General features: G+C 48.5%; 1 protein-coding gene across 1 annotated transcript in view; it reads left to right on the top strand.

The window, feature by feature from the left end:
- Positions 1-19,635, top strand: part of FAM174B (family with sequence similarity 174 member B) — a 34,208-nt gene that overhangs the window by 4,917 nt on the left and 9,656 nt on the right. The window contains exon 2 of the mRNA XM_030317457.1: positions 17,441-17,572. Within this exon, the coding sequence (XP_030173317.1) occupies positions 17,441-17,572 (132 nt within the window). The remainder of the gene's footprint in view (positions 1-17,440; positions 17,573-19,635) is intronic.

The raw sequence follows: 19,635 nt of genomic DNA, 5'->3' as shown, positions 1-19,635 counted from the left end.
TGATTATTATTTTTCAGGTTATGTTTTTACATAACCTGAAAAATAAAAATTTTTACATGCTCTGAGTTTCCTTACAACAGACATATGTTCTTTTCAGCTGTCCCTTGTCTGTGCACTCAGCTTGTTGCTGTGGCTTGGGACGTGTCTTCTCGAGGACCTGTGTGGGGGCATCTGGGGTGTGCACGTGGGGTTTCTGAGCCCCAGGGTGACTCATAGATGATTCTCTGGAGTATATACCAGTTTGCCCTTCCGCCTGTAGTGCCTGAGGGTTCTGCCATCCTATCGAGTATTAGCACCATTTGGCTTTCTCACTGTTCCAATTAGGTGGGTGTAATTGGAATCTCATTGGTTTGTTTTGCATTTTTCCATTTTCTACTGAGGTTGAACAGCTCCCTCTTCCTGGACTTATGAATCGAGCCGATCCTGCCATCTGCAGAATCATTGACACCTTGTTCATGTGTTTGAATCATTAAGCAACACTGTTTTAAGATGAGACAAAATTGGAAGGAGAGAAAGGCAGTGTGGATGCAGGGTGCCTTCACTGTGTGTGTGTGTGTGTGTGTGTGTGTGTGTGTGTGTGTGTGTGTGTCCACACATGCAGTTCTGCCCAGCTGGTAGTGGGGCTGCCTCCCCAGGTCTCTTACTTGATCTGTTTCTGAGAGCTAGAAGAAAAGCAACAAGCAGGCTGTCTAGGAAGTAGAAAACGGCAATTCCTCTAACTTGTGGATGTTTGGAAAGATCTGGTGGGTTGCATGGAGTCAGGGATAACACAACTTAAGCCAGTATTGTGCCCCACATGCTCTCTCAGGTCTGACATTTACCCTTTGCAATCTGGGAGGAATCTGGCTCTCCTCTCCGGTGTCTTATGACCGGGGTGGAGATGAGGCAGAGAAACTACCACCTCAGCCACGACTTTCCTGTCCTCATGGGGATCCTTTCCCCATCTTGGCGAGTCTCCGAGCTCCACTGCCCAGGCCACATTTCTCCCAGATCTCTGCTGGCTGCATTCCCAGCCATTTCTTATTTCAAAAGCTTTGCAAAATCCTCTTATGTTGGAAGGAGGGTTTTGGTGCTTCCTGGAGGACGGGGGAGGAAGATGAATCCTTGGTGGTCTGACACTGCCCGGCTGTCACATTTGCCACAGTGGCAGAGGTGCGTGCCACCACGTCCTGAAGACGTTGGGACCCCAGAAGCTCCGTGAATTTACTAACCCAGGTAGGGGTGCCTGGATGGCTTAGTCGGTTGAGGGTCCAACTTCAGCTCACGTCATGATCTCACAGTTCGTGGGTTCAAGCCTCACATCAAGCTCTGTGCTGGCAGCTGGGAGCCTGGAGCCTGCTTCGGATTCTGTGTCCCCCCCCCCCCCCCCCCCCCCCGGGCCCCAATCACACACTCTCTCTCTCAAAAATAAATAAACATTAAAAAATTTAAAAAAATCTAACCCAGGTCTTTGAAAAGGAATGAAGACTTTTCTGCTTACCCCAGATTCCCCAAATTTCCCATCGTCTGTGTATTTACATTTATAATAAGAACAAATGTTATTTAAGAGAAAACATAGCAGCTTCATACTTTTGGGATTTGGGGAAACTTAACCGTTCTGACATGTTTTTAGTTATTGCTCGTTAGCGTAGGAATATTCTTTTAATAAACTGGGGCTGTAGGCAGAGCATGGTTAGAAAGTTAAGCCCCTTTTTATGACTTTGAGAGAGATCATGCAGTTTGTTTTGCATCAGGTAACTTTTGATTGTTTGACCAAAGTTTTTGAATTGGGGGGAAAAGCTATAGAAGTGAAACGTATTTATCCTAATTTAATCTTAATTTTTTACTGGATTTTCTGTTTCCTTTTCAGTTTCATTGTGATAAAATCGACATACAGCACTGTAAGCTGAGGGTATACAGCCGAATGGTTTGGATTACGTATATTGTGAAATGATTAGCACAATAAGTTTACTTACTCTCTATCACCTCACACAGATACCAAACAAAAAAAAAAAAAAGAAAAAAAAGGTTTTTGTTTTCTTCTTTATGACGAGAACTTTTGGGATCTACTCGCTTAGCCATTCTCAGAAGCACTGTACCACAGTGTGAGCCACGGTCATCATCAGGTTAACATTATACCTTACAGAACTTGTCTTCTAACTGGAAGTTTGCATCCTTGGGCCATTTTCATCCAATCCCCCGCTCCCCCCTTCTCCCGTTTAATTTTATATACCACAGTGAAGAAAGAGTGTTAAATAATACAGCAAAAATTCAGATTAAATTTTTTTAAATGTTTATTTTTGAGAGAGAGAGAGAGACACACACACAGAGATAGTGTGAGCGGGGGAGGAGCAGAGAGAGAGGGAGACACAGAATCTGAAGCAGGCTCCAGGCTCTGAGCTGTCAGCACAGAGCCTGATGCGGGGCTTGAACCCATGAACCGTGAGATCATGAGCTGAGCTGAAGTCTGGCACTTAACCATCTGAGCCACCCAGGTGCCCCTGGAGATATTTTTGATTGTCATGACTTGGGGAGAGGGATGCTAGTGTCATGTGGTATTTCGAGTCCAAGGATGTCCCAGAATCCTCCTATAGCACAGGACAGCCCCTTAACAAAGGATAGCCTGAGACTTCGGTAGTGCTGAGGTTCCCTGACAGTCTGGGCTGGGAGGCTGTTGGTCGCCTCACGTGAGCGGTTTACTGGGCCTTTCTGGGCATTCATTGGAGTACACGCCTCCAAGGCCTGTGGGGATATTTAGAATGACATCAAGTCGACCAAGTCCCTGGCTCCCCTTTCAATAGCGAAGTATCCTCTTGTATTTAAAAATCCGATTCTGAAAACAGATGTAATTTATATCCAACCTTTTGGTCCTGCTTCTGCCTGTAAATGAGGACACAGCCATATGGCCAAAGTAATCAGGCAGGTGCATCTGCCTCTGAGAGCCTCTTTCAGATGTAATTGGTGACTCTAACGTGCGTGAGCCTCCCTGGACACCCAAGACCCTGAGTGGAGGAAGTGTCTCATGGCTGCTTATCCAGTGTGTCTGTGAGGACTGGGCACCTGCCAATGATTTCTTCTCTCAAATCTGAAAGGGAGAAAAATCCCTCTTTAATTTAACCCTGAGCCCTTTGCCTTATATAACTTTACCTATAAACTTTCATGCGCACGTATGCATTGGTTGGGGGGCTGGGCTTTGCAAACTCAGGTCCCTCCTGACACATGAGGCAGGGGTGGGGTGGGTGGGGTCTCCAGTGTTAGTGTCTGTGTAGCACCCTCCTAGCTTTAAGCAGAGAACGCTTGAGGGGTTGAGCTGGTATTTTAGTTTTATGGCTGATGCTTTGGTGCTAACTATTTGCAGAGGTAATTTCTGCAACCATGCATTTGGAATCATGTTGTCATGGTTTCACTTAAAAAAAAATCCGTACTTAATCTAAGGGTGATCTGCCAGGAACCCAGACTTTATTTTCCTCAGGGTGCAGGGGACAGGAAATTCACGTTTATTGGCAGGTGTGGTGCAGGGGAGAGGCTGTGGCAACAGAGAGCTCCCTTGACCTCCCTCCCTTCATACGGATGAGAAAACTGAAGGCCACAAGAGGGGAGGGTTTATTGAGGCCATCCAGTGAGTCTGTAGGAAAAACAGAACTTAAGTGCAAGGAGTTCTGATGCCCAGCTTGGTCCTTTCTGGGCCTCCAGTCTGTGGTGGGCTGGGTTTTGGTCTGGTCCCGCTGTGTCTCCCCAGCATATTCGGCCAAGGACCCAGGAGAAACCATGGTTGAATGGATGGAGCATTCTTCTTCCCAGTGTATTTACCGAGGCCCACTGTCAGCATAGGGGGGACTTACTGTCCAAGGAGCTTCTAGTGCAATCCAGGAGATAGGCTGATGCCCCTGGATGATTCTACTGGGTAGAGAAGAAAGAATCCAGTTCAACTGAGGAATGATATAACAAAAGCCACACTCACAAGCAAAAGCATACACTGCAGAAGGTTGGCCCCAGGGGCTTTGGCCCCAGACTGAATGGTCTGGGAAGGCAAGTGGGGAGGAAGAGGATTTTGCCGTGGGGGGGTGTGAGAAAACAATCACTTGGAAATCATGATGATGACAATAATAGTAGCAACTAATATCCATGAAGCCCTCACTGTGTGCCAGCCTCTGTGCTAAACATTTTCTGTGTTTCCTCATTCCTCCGATTGGTGTGAGGCCAGAGCGCCCAGTTTCCAGATGAGTAAATCAAGGCACAGAGTGATGTAGTCTTGCTCACGGCCATGCCGCTGGTGAAGGGCTGGAATCTGACTTCCGAGCCAGGGTTCTCTGCCTTTCCCTTCTCGCAGCCGGATTTTGGAAGACACCAATTCCAGCTGGAGGATTTGGGGAATTGTAGTGGATGGGAGAATCGTATGGAATGAAATGAAGTGCTGCTTTAATGCTGACCCAGGCTAGGTGCTTAGTAAGTATTTGCTGAGTGACTGAGTGAATAGTGACGTGGCTACAGTGGGGACTCAGGATGGTTGTGGAGACCTGTGGAAGGGGCTGGAAGGACCAGTAGGGAGGGCTGGAGGTCTGAGCCTATGAAGAGGAAGAGGGGGAGGAGAGTGTCAGGAGGCCCTGAAGGACCTGGCGAAAGGGGTCACGGCGGGGTCAGGCAGGGGAGAAGGGGAGAAAGAAGATGATGCAGGAGCACCTGGGTGGCTCAGTCGGTTAAGCATTTGACTGTTGATTTCCGGCTCAGGTCATGGTCTCATGGTTTGTGAGTTTGAACCCTGTGTTGGGCTTTGCACTGTGTCAGTGTGGAGCCTGCTTGGAACTCTCTTTCCCTCTCTCTCTGCCCCTACCCTACTTGCACACACACACACTCTTTCTCTCAAATAAATAAACTTAAAAAAAAAAAAAAAGAAGGTGCTGTATAGGTGACATTTGCTACAGAAATTCCATCCCACACATCTGGACATCTGGGCTGAGCTTCTGTGAGAAGTGACTGCCCCTGAAGTGAGGTGCGGGTGGCAAGGAGTGACATTCCCACGCCTCCCCTACCACGTGGCAGAGACAAGTGGGTGCTGAAAGGGTCATTCATGACATGTGTCCCAAAGCACAGTGACTTCACAGTTTCCAGGCTGTAGTTGGGTCCGCTGGGTCCATCAAAAAGAGTCCCTCTCCGTCATCTCGCCACTGCCCTTGAAACCCATGGAGCTGCCCCTGGAGGCTGCCTGCGTCGCGTTTATGCCTCGCCTCCCTCACCTGGTACCTCATATAAAAACAAAGTGGACCTAGGGGCACCTGGGTGGCTCAGTTGGCTAAGCAACTGACTTCAGCTCAGGTCATGATCTCACGGATCATGGGTTCGAGCCCCGCGTCGGGCTCTGTACTGACAGCTCTGAGCCTGGAGCCTGCTTCATATTCTGTGTCTCCCTCTCTCTCTCTTCCTCCCCTGCTCATTCTCTGTCTCTCTCTGTCTCTCAAAAATAAATAAACGTTAAAAAAAAATTTAAAAAAACAAGGCGGACCCAACCCTTTGCAAACACACCTGGCAGCTGGAGGAACAGGTCTTGCTTGGTGCGTTGGCTGTTGCCGTACCGCACGTGACTCCTCCAACTGGTTAAAGCCGGTGGTGTGCTTATTTTTTGTCTTGGAAGAATGAAAGTTGGAGACAGTCCCCAGGGAGCGACAGACAAACAAGTGTGGAGAGCAGACGGAGGCCAGAAGCTGTGGTGTTACGAAGAAAAGCCCTAAGGCTTGTGATCAAGCTCTTTGGGGTCCTGGGGCCCGTTTTGTATGATCCGTGTTTATATGAACTGTACGCACCCCCGGGGCACAACGCGCAATGTGTGCCGGATGTAGGCATTGGGCTCCGTCAGAAATGACACCACTTCCGTGAACCCCAAGGGGATGGTGCCCAAGAGGGAGGGAGGCAGCTAGGTTGTGTGAATAACAACTGAACTGCTGGGGAGCAGGTATGAGGAAGGCCTTGGTTGAACATGTGAGTCATTCCATCTTTCTGGGCTCATGATTTTTTCGTTGAGTTGTTGAGTATCACTCCTGCTTGGCATCCATGACCATGGCCAGGAGCTAGAGGTTGCAAACTGATGGTCCGCAGATACGTTTTTTGTTTTGTTTTGTTTTGTTTTGATCTGCGCGGTATTTTTGACAACTGAGATGGTTGAGGACACTTACAAATTGGAAGTCTTCATGTGAGAATCGAGGTCTGCTTTTCTCGACAGATGAGAATCCCTGGAAACATAGGGCCTCTGTTCCAGGTGACAGTCGCAGGTAGGCGCTGGGTCGCAGCCATCGCTCTCGGCCGGGGCTGTGAACACCTTGCGTCTCTGAGTCAAAGAGCGTTGGTCGCCGTTTGTCATCCCGTTCGTTCCGATGTTGGTGTCGCACCAGGCCTGCTTCACTGGTTTCCTGTGCCTGCGGGGCTCTGTGGCATTTGCGTTTTTGACGAGGTGCTTTGAGTCACTGCACTTGACCGGGAGCCGGGTGCCGGAGCCGAGGAGCCCTGGCATGGTGGGGAGGGTGCAGCCCAAGGACAGAGAAAGGCGTGGAGGTGCTTGCTTCTGGGTGCATCTGGAAGGCTCTCGAACACCAGTGTTCAGGAGGGCCTGACTGGAGCCATGGTAGAGCTGGGCCGCTGGAGACCTTGAGGCTCACACTGTGCTGGAGGAAAAGCTTTGTCTCATGGACTTGACCATCAGTCCCCAGGTGCCCACCCGGAGCTTAGCACGATGAGGTTCCTGTTGGAGCTTAGCGTGTTTACCTCCTTCAGTGGCTTGTTTCAACTGCTTTAAAAGGAAGGTTTTGGGTGGGGCGCAGGGGCCGGGCCCCAGGAAGGAGGGTTGTACTTGGGAATTGTATCCTGGCCACCGGCCTTAGTGAGCAGTGGCGCTGGCCTTGCCTCCTGAGCTGGGGGCTAATCCTAGACCTATTCTCCAGGGAGAGCACTGTTGTTCCTTCCTGCAGGGAAGCTTGAAGGTGGGTTTTGGAATTGGGTTCTTTCTTCAGATTTACTTAGTTTTCTTTTTTTTTTTTTAATTTTTTAAAAATGTTTTTATTTATTTTTGAGAGAGAGAGAGAGAGCATGTGTACGTGTGCGAGCAGGGGAGGGGCAGAGAGAGAGGGAGATGCAGAATCCGAAGCAGGTTCCAGGCTCTGAGCTGTCAGCACAGAACCCAACACAGGGCTTTAACCCATGAACCGTGAGATCATGACTTGAGCCAAAGTTGGAGGCTTAATCACCTGAGCCACCCAGGCGCCTTACTTTTCTTTATTTTAATAAAAAAAAAATTTATTTATTTATTTATTTATTTATTTATTTATTTATTTATTTATTTAATTTGAGAGAGAGAGAAGGGGAGAGGGGCAGAGAGAATCTTCCTGATGCAGGACTTGATCCCATGACCCTGGAATCATGACCTGAACCGAAATCAAGAGTCAGACGCTCAACTGACTGAGCCACCTGGGCACCCCGAGGTTACTTAGTTTTCTAGGGAAGGCTCAGTAGTTACGTCTTACGCTCTGAGGTTGGAGGTGCAAGGTCAAGGTCAGAGGGAAAAATGGGAAAAGCCCCTGACCCTAGAGCAGAAGCCCCACCAGGCATTAAGGCTGTGTGGCATCTCAGCCAGCTCCCAGCACCTTCTTGGTTCTGTGTCCCCCACCCCATTTCGTTCTTATTTTCTTTATTAATTTTTTTTTGTTTTTAAATATTTTATTTTTATTGAGGGAGAGAGGGCGCAGGTGGGCGAGGGTGGAGAGAGAGAGAGAATCCTACGATGGCGGGGGATGGGGAGTAGAGAGAGAGGGAGAGAGGGAGGGAGAGGGAGAGAGAAGTGGAATTCACCCAAAGTGGGGCTTGAGCTCACCTGAGGCAGGGCTCGTGCTCACTCCATGTGGGACTTGAAACCATGAACCGTGAGATCATGACCTGAGCCAAAGTCGGATGCTCAACAGCTGAGCCACCCAGGGGCCCCTGTTAATTTTTCTAAATGTCAGAGGTGACATGCTCTTTGTGACAAGTAGTGTGGTTTCTGCAGCAAGCTGGTCCTTGAGCTACAGACCTACTTTAATGGGCTTAAAAATGAAATCAGCCAGGGTGGAGGAAAGGTTTGGTTGCTGGGTTTGGCTCCTAAAGTCCCCAGATGAGGGGAGGAAACATGAGGCCTCTGGGCGGAGCAGAGGGGCCCCTGGGCCAGCTCCAAGGGGAGAGCAGGCCTGATGCATTTAAAGTATTTTTTTAATTACTGACTTTGAATTTTACTTCCTCGTTTGTTCCTTTTAAAAATAGATCGTATGTTCACATGGTTCAAAATTCCTGAGGAGCCAAAGAATATATTGTGAATAATGTCCTTCTTACCTCTTGTCCCCTCAGCCACCACGCTTTCTTCTCTGCTTGCCATCAATTTCCTGTGTCTGTTTCCCGGGAGGTTTTAAGAGTAGAGAAATGAGTGTAATGTATGTACAGACACATGTAAATAAATACATATCTTTCCCTATTTTTTAAAAATGTTTATTTATTTTTTGAGAGAGAGAGGGTGTGTGTGTGTGGTGGGGGAGGGACAGAGAGAGAGAGGGAGAGAGAGAATCCCAAGCGGGCTCCGTGCTGTCAGCTCAGAGCCTGATGTGGGGCTCAAACCCACAATCTGTGAGATCAAGACCTGAGCTGAAATCAGCAGTCAGATGCTTAACTGACTGACCCACCCAGGCACCCCATGTTTATGTTAAAAAAATTTTTTTAAATGTTTGCTTATTTTTGAGAGAGACAGAGAGTGTGCGAACCAGGGAGGGACAGAGAGAGAGGGAGACACAGAATCTGAAGCAGGCTCCAGGCTCTGAGCTGTCAGCACAGAGCCAGACGTAGGGCTTGAACTCATGAACCGCAAGATTATAACCTGAGCTGAAGTCAGACTCTTAACCAACTGAGCCACCCAGGCGCCCCTGTCTTTCCCTGTCGTTAGTAACAGCTTTATAAGATAATTCTCATATCCCACAATTCACCCATTTAAAGTGTCCAATTCATGGTTTTTAGTGCATGCACAGACTTGCACACCATTACCCCAATCAATTTAGAAGATTTTCATCACCCCAGAAAGAAACTCTGAGCCCATTAGCAGAACCCCCATCTCCCTCCCAACCCCCAGGCTTAGGTAAACCCTATTTAGGATCAGGTTCCCTTCAAACTCCTCTTTTCCAGAATTTTCCTAGCTATTCTTGTTATCCATTTTTTCCCCCTTCTCTGAGCTTTGGGACTAACTCGTCTAGATCCCCCAACAAAAATCTGTCCATATTTTATTGGATTTCGTTAAACTTGTAGATTAATATGAGAGGCATGACATTGGCGTGGACACTTTGTCGTCGGAAGCACGGCGCGCCCTCCCTTTGCTGGCACGGTCCTCCGTCGGTTGTTTTTCGGTGGTGGAGGAGGCAGGGGGCGACCACAAGAAATTGCAATTGCATTCTTGCTGTCTGACATTGTGGGGATCCCCGGTGTCCCCGGTGCGTCTCCTGCTCTCTGTTGGAGTGTGAAGAGCCTGGGTTCTGGAATGTGGTAGACGTAGCTTTGAGCCCCACTCGCGGGGCAGGTCGCTCAGTGCCTCCTGGCTTTTGTTTCCTTGATTCCACGATGGCCGGAGGCTCCACTAGGAGTACGCAGGTGATGCCTGGCACTGAGTGTTGCCCCGTTGTGGTGGCTGCTATTACTGTCACCCCAGCGGAACAGTGATGCAAGAGGGCCACACGTGGTTCAGAGTCACATGCGGATGGTGCCCCACAGCGGGGGCAGTGTCTGCGAGTGGAGATCACAGAAATCTGAGGCAGCAGGAAAGCTGACCTCTGTGGGGTGTCCTGGGAAGGCCTCGTGGGGGAAATGGGCGTGCTGTGGCCCATGGAGTGGGTGAGGCGGGAGGAACCATGAGGCTCCATCACCAGAACCCCAACTGAGCCTGGCCAGCGGTACCAATGGACATGAGGTTAAGATTCAGGGGCGCCTGCGTGGCTCAGTCAGTTAAGCATCTGATTCGGCTCGGGTCATGATCTCTCCGTTCATGAGTTCGAGCCCCGCGTCGGGCTCTGTGCTGACGGCCCGGAGCCTGGAGCCTGCTGCGGATTCTGTGTCTCCCTCTCTCTCTGCCCCTCTCCTGCTTGCACTCTGTTTCTCTCTGTCTCCCAAAAATAAATAAACATTAAAGTTTAAATTTTTTTTTAAAGATTCAGGGGAGTGAGTCATCCGGAGGCACGTAACAGAGGAATTGGGGAGCCGAGGTCCAAACCCCATCTCTGGATGTGCAGTCTATGGATCTGACTGCTGCGCCCCCAGCTGGATTTCTCATAACAAACTAACCCTTAAGGGTTGGTTTAGTTTTGTTCCTCCTCGCGGGGAAGGGCAGGGACGGAAGGCCCCTCTCCACGTTGGCCCGCTGAGCCCCGATGCTCTGCTCCCCGGCCTCTGTGTTTGCATAAGCGGAACAGCCCCCCCTCACTGGGAAACCCGCTTCTGGGCAGCTGCTGACAGGGCCTCTGCGTAAACAAATCCTCTGGCTTTAGGATCACATTTCAGAGTAAAAGAATCTTGAACTTCTCCTCTGCCTTGTTAGAAATGTGTGTTTTGGCTCCTGTGGAAGGATCCTTTGTCTCTTAGAACTTCTCTGGTCTTGCCTCTTCCTGTGAAACACAATGTGAACATTTACTTAAAGCCACCGCTTGCCATCTCTTCATTGAGGCCATCTGGTTCAAAGGGACCTTGTTCCACGGGCGCCTGGGTGGCTTGGTCAGTTAAGTGTCGAACTCCTGATTTCGGCTCAGGTCATGATCTCATGGTTCCAAGCCTCGGGTCGGGCTCTGCACTGACAGCACGGAGCCTGCTTGGGATTTTCTCTCCCCCCGCCCCCTCTGCCCCTCCTCCAAGCACTCTGTCTCTGTCTCTCTTTCTCTCTCAAAAAATGGATAAATAAAAAAATAAAGGGACCTCATTCACCGAAGAGAAATGGTGTCAACGGGGCCATGCTGTAGAGCACAGGCCAGCTATATCTTTTCCCTTCTTGGATTCTCGAATCTTCTTTAGCTGGAAGTTGTATGCCTGACAGTTTTGGCAGGCTCCTCCCCTGCCTGCCCCCCCCCCCCCCCCCACCGCCCCTGTGTATGACTGTGGAAACAGGCCTGTGTATAGAATTGCTGGGTTATGAACTCAGATCTGACTCTGCACCTGGGCTCTAGAACCAGGTGTCTAGAACTTTCTTCCTCAGGTTGGTGACCGAGATGAGGGCTGTGCCCACAAGCTGACGCACTGTCCCCTGGAGAGACTCAGGGGACTTCAGAGTCTTTGTGGCCATGTGGCCTTGGCCTTTTTCGCAGGCCAGTGTGCTTATAAAACATCCCTGTGGGAAGGAGTCACCAGGATGTTTGTGTTCTTGGAAAACCTGTTCCCCGGTGGCTCTAAGCAGAAATGTTTAGGATATTGTCACTGAGGCACTTTGTATGTATGGGTTCTTTCTTTCGAGAGCAGGGATGAGTCCTGGGGTTTTGAAGGGTTAGAAGAAATGAAATTGTATGTACATGTGGAAGCTTTACCGTTAGCAGGTAGGGAAATCCCAAGATGGTTTGTATTGTTACAGCAATGGTTTCACTTCATGCTGTGCCTGCCTTCGTTCCGTCAGGATCTTGTGACTGTTTGGACTCTCCATGTGGTGTGTGACAGAAACCTCAGCCCAGGCTGGCTTTGGTAGCTGTCAAGGAGGGCTGGCTTTATTTTATTTATTTATTCATTTATTTTTAATTTTTTTAATGTTTATTTTTGAGAGAGAGATGGAGAGAGAGAGAGAGAGAGCGCACGCGTGCAAGTGGGGGAGGGCCAGAGAGAGAGGGAGACACAGAATCCGAAGCAGGCTCCAGGCTCTGAGCTGTCAGCACAGAGTCCGACGTGGGGCTCGAACTCATGAATGGTGAGATTGTTACTTGAGCTGAAGTTAGACGCTCAACCAACTGACCCACCCAGGCGCCCCAAGGAGGGCTGGCTTTATAGTAGATTTGGAACTTGACCTCTCTCCCTCCCAATCTGCCTTCTGCCATATGGGCTTTATTTTCCATTTCTTTTTTTTCTTTTTAAGTTTATTTGTTTATTTTGAGAGAGAGACAGAAAAAAAGCATGAATGGGGGAGGGGCAGAGAGAGAGAGAGAGAGAGAGAGAGAGAGAGAGAGAGAGAATCCCAAGCAGGCTCCACACTCTAAGTACAGATCCGGACGTGGGGCTTGACCCCTGAATTGTGAGATCATGACCTGAGCCACACTCTGACGCTTAACCAACTGAGCTGCCCAGGCACCCCTTTACTTTCCGTTTCCAGAAGGTGGCAAGATGGCTTGCTTCATTTGGGTCTCAAGACCAGTGGATGGAGCATTTTCTGCCCCCGGTCCAGCCTTCCTAGCAAAAGGCCATTGGCTCTGATTGGTCCCCAGTCCCGCCCCTCTTGCCGTGGCCTGGGGATTGCAACACACTGATTGGCTCAGGCTTCAGTCCCACAGCTACTCCTGGAACTGGGGGTGTGGTAGGTGACCAGGTCCCCTCAACCACGGGGGCTACGTGGGAAGGGACTCACCCAGGCCCCTGAAGATGTAGACGCCGAAAGGAGGGAGGAAACGGAAACTGGCCTGCTTTGAACCGACTCACGTCCTGAGGGTCCACGATTTAGAGCGAGTTCATTAGAAGTGTGTGCAGATCAATTTGGAGTAGGAATGTGCGAGCTCTGTTAAGTGGCAGGTTCTAGAAGGGCAGAGAGTTTCTTGGTGTTAACGTGGAGTGGGGGTGGAGTCTGGTGGGGGTGCGGAGTGGGCTTGCGTTTGAGAGTGAGCAGGAAGTATCTAGAGACAGCTGGCGCCTTGCCTCTTGGCAGGCACGGGTGGTTCAAGGTGACCGCCAGGGAGCTTTGTTCTGGGGCAGCCTTTGGCCTTGGCCGTGGGAACATCAACCTCTCTGAGCCCCCTTTTCCTCAGTTGTGAGGCAGGCGGCGGCACCTTATAGAGTGCTTGATAGGCTGTGACACGTGATCGTATGTGTAAACGACTTAGCCCAGCAAGAGCTCACCTGTTGTAGACTGGTATTAATTAGAAAAGACAGGTTAGAGTGTCCAAACTCAGAGAAGACAGAGCAGGACTGGGTGAAGTTATTCGGGCTGGAGAACTATCTGTTTTCTGTTTTCTCCCGTTCTCCCTCCTTGAAGCAGGATGACACTGTTCTCCAGCCCCAAGACCCTTGGAGTCTGCGGGAAATGCTCACTGACTGTTCACGCGTTTCCCTGCTTCTGACTTGGGCACTGCTAGGAAAGGAGGGGTTAGCCTCCTCTTGTGACAAATATGTGGGGAGCCTCCCATCCCGCCCCACCTGAATGCGTGCGTAGCTTGTGCATTGACTGTGACCGCCCCCCTCCACCGAAGGCACTTGTCCCTGGAGGCCTCTGTCCATGCGTCTGGGTCTCTTCAACCTCTCACTGGGTCCCAGTTTCCCTGTTAACACATCCAGCCATGGAACAGTGACATTGCTCCTTGTTTGTGATGTTTCTGTGTCTCAGAGAGCTGATCATTTGAAATGTAATTTCTTCAGCTCATTACGTCAGAACTGGCATTTAAAGCACGCACGAGGGCCCTTGTTAGTGGCCTCTTGTCCCTAGTCAGGGTCCTCCTAGTGAAACAGGACCAAGAGGGTCGATGGATGGGTGGATGGATCGATCTATCTTTCTAAGAGCCATGGAACATATATCAATATGTAACACCTGGGGCGCCTGGGTGGCGCAGTCGGTTAAGTGTCCGACTTCAGCCAGGTCACGATCTCGCGGTCCGTGAGTTCGAGCCCCGCGTCAGGCTCTGGGCTGATGGCTCAGAGCCTGGAGCCTGTTTCCCATTCTGTGTCTCCCTCTCTCTCTGCCCCTCCCCCGTTCATGCTCTGTTTCTCTCTGTCCCAAAAATAAATAAACGTTGAAAAAAAATTTAAATATGTAACACCTGAATTATATTATTAAAACATTAATCACTTGTATATAATCAGTCAATAGATTTATATATATATGTATATATACATGTATACATATACATATATATATATATATATATATATATATTTTTTTTTTTTTTTTTTTAAGTAATTGGCTTACAAGATTAAGGAGGCTGACAAGTTCCAAGATTTGCAAGGAGAACGTGCAATCTAGAAACCCAAGAGCTTGCAGTGGTGTAAGTTCCCATCCCAAGGCTGGCAGGCCTGAAACCCAAGAAAAGCTAGCTTTTCAGCTTAATTGTCAACATAGGGAAGAAACAAACAAAAAACAATGTCCCAGCTCAAAGGCAGTCAGGCAGGGAGGTCAGTCTTTATGTTTTGGTCAGACCTTCAGCTGATTGGATGAGGCCCACCACACCACGGAGAGCAGTCTGTTACTTAGTCTGTCAATTCAGATGTTAATCTTATCCAGAAATACCCTCACAGAAACACCCAGAATTAATGTTTGATGAAATGCCTGAACGCCTTGTGGCAGTTGACATACAGAATTAACATATAGAATTAACCATTACACCTTTGGTGTAATCTTGGGGTTTAAAATTATTTGCTGAGGTCACATGGTTGGAATGGGTGGCGTTAAACCAAGTAGGCCGTGACATTCTAGAAGCTGGTGGTGTTTTCCAGTTTCTCCCCTGGGTAACTGTTCAAGGGTCTTACTTTAAACTAGCTAAGTTAATTTTCTCATGACGAGACTCTATAAACCATCAGGAAGAAGGGAGGTGATTTTAGGGGTGATAGGGATCCACTCCCATGAAGCAGAGCTAAAGTCAGAGCCTCCAGAACCTTCTTCCAGAGTCAGCAGTCAGTCCTGCTCCAGGGCCAATGACTAAATTAGGTTACAAGTTCTGAGTGTACAACGAGGTTTTCAGATCAGATTTCGCATTTTCTAGGCTTCCTTGTACCCGAAAAAGAGCTACAAACAGCACTGTGATTCCTCAGCCCGAAACCATCAGGCTGTCAGTCTCTTTGGGCAAAAACCTTTACAAAGCCAGGCTTTGCAGAGAGCTCTGAACAGCTGTGAGTCATCTGGGTGGAGATGTGGGGCTGTTTTCCTGACAAAGGTGTGGTGTGAGGGTCTGTGTAGATGGGGATGTTGGCCCGTCTTCAGGGCTTGGGGATGGGTGGTTCCTTGTGCCTTTGTCTTGGGTGGCTTGTGGCATCTGGAGCTGTTTCTAATCTCCCCTGTCCAGTATCGGAGATGGAGTTGGTCAAGGATTATGAGTCAGCTAGGGCAGAAGGCAGAGACTTACTTTACTCCTTTGGGGGGAGGTGGATAGAAAAGAAGAGTCTGTTGAGGGTTGAGAATGTAGGACTAGTGGTGTTTACAAGGTTAGTGTTTATACCCTTGCATAAAGCCTCCTTCTAAAATGCCATTGTCCAGGACTGCTGGGGAGGCGACTGGCTGTGCCCCTCTTACCCTCCAAGCTTGGTACTGGTACCATGCCTCATCTCACGTTTGAAATACAAGCAATCACACCCATGCCTCTGTGTGTGTGTGTGTCTGTCCAGGTAGGGCAGATAGCTTTATGGTAGGGTGTGGTGATCACCAGACTTTTTATTTTTAATGTTTCATATCTTTTTGAGAGAAGGCAAATGGAGGGGCAGAGAGAGAGGGGGTGGGGACAGAGGATTCGAAGTGGGCTCTGTGCTGACAGGCTGACAGCAGTGAGCCCGATGTGGGACTCAAACTCATGAACCGCGAGATCATGACCTGAGCCAAAGTCGGATGCTTAACCAACTGAGCCACCCAGGTGCCCCAATCATCAGAATTTATAGCTGGTTTCTCCCTGTCTCTTGAAGTCTCTCCCTGAAAAACCACAAGGAGCAGGTACTAGAGGTTGTATAGGGTGCTTTATGCCGAAGATACAGGTACACATACAGATAAATATCTACTTTTTCTACGTAAGTGACACTTTCATGTTTTTGGTAAATCATACCAGGTAAGACAAGAACAATTTGCTGTTGCTAAGAAATTATGAGAAACCTGACAGTTGGGGCGCCTGGGGGGGTTCAGTCAGTTAAGCATCTGACTTCGGCTCAGGTCATGATCTCATGGTTCGTGGGTTCGAGCCTCGCGTCGGGCTCTGTGTTGACTGCTGACAGCCTGGAGCCTGCTTCGGATTCTGTGTCTCCCTCTCTCTCTATTGCCCCTCCCCTGCTTGTGCTCTGTCTCTCTCAGTAATAAAGAAATAAACTTAAAAAATGATATACAAAAAAGAAACCTTAAAGTGAATTTCTTATTTCATCATTTTACAAACTGAGCAAAGAATTTCTGCATGTGGGGGACAAAGAGGTCTTGCGTGTATCCTGGATATGGTCACCACCTGGGAAGAGCTGACAGTCTGCAGGAGGAATGTGCAGAGTGTACGATTCTTCAGTGCCCCATTTATGATTATTTGCAGGGAGGAGGTTGTCTGGCTTCTCATAGACAGTATCAAATGTAGTCAAAACGGAGAGACACCGTAGAATACAAGGCATTTGGGAAAATAGTCAAGATAGTGGAGAAATAAATGCAAAGAGCATCAGTAGTCATGATAATAGTATTATTCCCAGTGGCATTATAAACTTCCAGCCCTGCCCTGATAAATGTAGCATCCTTCGTGCAGAGTGACTAACGCCAGAGACCGAAGGACGTGTCTTAGCACTTTCCCGGTGGCTCGCGGTGACCCTTTACCATCCCAGAGGTAAAAGCTTCATGTTATAACTCACTGTCCCCATAAATCCTCACGCTGGAAATGATATTGACTTGTTTTTTTTTTTACAAGCCCTTGTCATCTGAGAGAGGCTATAGCACTTCTGTTTGTTTATTATTTTTACTAACAGTAATTTTTGCTGAGAGCCTCCTGTGTGTAGGCTCCTTGAATTCACCATCTCATTTAATTCTCTCTTGGCTGTGAGGGGCAAATACTGTCTGTATCCTATTTTATTTAGGAGGAAACTGAGGCTTAGGGAGATTAACCGACTTGCCCGAGATCACACAGGTGGAGAGTGCCTGAGCCTTGACCCAGATCCCACCTGGTTGGCCTGTCAGTGCTACCTGTGACATCTATGCTTGGGGAGGTGGGGGGAGGGGGCAAGGGGACAGATGTGTCACGCCCATGCAAACCCAGGGCTGGATCCTGTCTTCATTGAACATTTTCAACTTTGGCTCATCGCAGATTTTCTTTGCATTAATTTTGCCCTTTTAAAAATATTGCATTGGGGTACTATTTATTTGCTCACTGGGCTTTTCAGTGCTCAGGGCAGGCATGATCATCTCCACTTTGCAGGTGAGGACCAAGAGGATTGGCGAGGTCCAGAATCTGTAAGAGTTCCCATGGCCGAAAGGGAGGGAGCCTGGACGTCTGCCAGGGCTGCCCGGAGCAAGCGGGAGGGGGCAACGTCACTTACCTCTGGGCATCATAGAGTTCTCAGGAACGTGCCTCCCTTCCTCCAGGTCGGGAAAGAGGTTGAAGAAGACCCGCAAGTATGACATCATCACTACTCCAGCCGAGCGAGTGGAAATGGCCCCGCTGAACGAAGAAGATGATGAGGATGAGGACTCCACAGTATTTGACATCAAATACAGGTACGGGGGTTGGGGGGGCAGCAGCTTCCTCCTTGGGCCCTTGGGTGTTAGGGTGGTGGACGGTTCACCTTGGAAAACAACGCAAAGCCAGGTGTGGCGTCCATGTGTCCTTGTTCTTTGGTTATGTGTTTGACCTTGGGGCGTTCTGCTTATGGGGGGAACCGCTTTGATCCCTTCCTAGAATGCACAGCACCCAGAAAGCTGGCAGAGAAATGGTTATTCCCACTTTCCCCAAATGCGAACGCTGGAGGAATCAGCTTTGCGTGAAGAAAAGGGGGACTGAATATCAGACAACGAGCTTGTCGCGCACTGCCTGCAGGGATCTGGTTCCGGCAGCTGCCTGTGCCACAGACTGCCCACAAATGGACACTTCTCTTTCAGCCACTCTAAAACTGATGGCTGAGAGCGTGGAGTGGGGCGAGGGTTACTCCTTGGCTGGAATTTACCGATGAGAAAGGGAGCCTGTAGGAAAGTCAGAATGACTTTGTGACTTCAGGATTGTAGTTTGCGTTTTGGATTCTTTTGGAGTGTGCTCTTTGGATGTATGAGATTCTCAATGTAGGGACGGGGGTGAGTGTAGATTAGAGATGAGGGCTCAAAGCCTCAGAGAAGAGGAAGTTGTTTGCTTAAGTTTCCAGTTATTGCCGACAAAGGGGAACTACAGGTCCAGGCTGGACCCAATCCTGAGTTTTCCCTGGACAGCTCTCCAGAGAAACAGAACCAATAGGATATGTATCTACATAAAGAAAGATTTATTATAAAGGTCCAAGTCTGAAGGTCTGAGAACCAGGAGAGCCAGGGATGTAAGTCCTATTCCAAGTGAGGGAGGAGACCAGTGGCCCAGCTTGAAAACAGTCAGCAGGGAGAGTGAATTCCCTCTTACCCGCCTTTTGTTCTATTCCGGCCTCCAACTGATTGGACGAGGCCCACCCACATCAGACAAGGCAATCTACTTCATTTGGTCTACTGATAAAATTGTTAATCTCTAGAAACACCCTCACAGACACACTCAGAATGTTTGACCAAATGTCAGGGCACCTTGTGACTCTTGTCAAGTTGACATGTCAGATTAACCAGCACATGCAGCGTTTCCATTCCTGAGAAGGCCAGTCTTCCACAACCTCTCCTGACTTGTTCTTTGTCAGCACAGCTGTTCTTGGCCCTTCTTTATAAATCAGTTGTCAGATTCAACAAAAGCATGTTTGGGATTTTGACTCCGTGCATCAGTTTAGGGGGAAATCAGCCCCTTTGTGAGAATCCTTCCAATCCATGAATATGGGATGACTTTCCATTTACTTAGGTATTTAAAAAAGAATGTCAGTACTTTCAAAAATGTCTCCATAAATGTTTTATAAGTTTCTGTTACGTATATTGCCAGGTGTTTTACAAATATATGTATGTATTTTTAACTTAAAAAAATGCTATTTTCTTGGGGGTGCTTGGGTGGCTCAGCCGGTTTCTTAACTTTGGCTCTGACTTTGGCTCAGGTCACGATATCATGGTTTGTGAGTTTGACCCCTGCATCGGGCTGTCTGCCGTCAGCATGGATCCTGCTTCAGATCCTGTCTCCCCCTTTCTTTCTGCCCCTCCCCCACTCATGCTCACATTTCCCACCCCCCCAAATAAATAAACATTAAAAAAAAAATCACACCTACATTTTATTAAGAATACACAAACATTAAAGCATGGATTAATTATAGTAGATAGCAGAGCAAAACCATTAGCTATAATTTGCATGTTAGGTAAATAGTAGCCCTTTGAGTAGAATGGGAACAGTCAGTGATGTTCATCCATACTATCACATAATATACACGTAAGAAAGTTCATGGTCATACTGGTTTTATTGCTTAGCCATTTCATCTGTCTCATGTTCAATGCACAGAAATAAAACATAACGTGAAGAAAACTCTGTCCTCGTTATTAGTCACAATGAAGAGGGTTTGCTGTGTCCTGCGGGCCTGGAAGTATTCTACAGTAGGGAGCCCTTGTGGGCTTACGGGGCTCAATGTACTGTTTTGATGCTGAGACACTTAAATAGAATCTCATCCATACTTCATGACTGA

Source organism: Lynx canadensis, chromosome B3 (assembly GCF_007474595.2).
Source record: "Lynx canadensis isolate LIC74 chromosome B3, mLynCan4.pri.v2, whole genome shotgun sequence".
Classification (NCBI taxonomy): domain Eukaryota; kingdom Metazoa; phylum Chordata; class Mammalia; order Carnivora; family Felidae; genus Lynx; species Lynx canadensis.
This window is presented reverse-complemented; position numbering and strand designations above follow the sequence as displayed.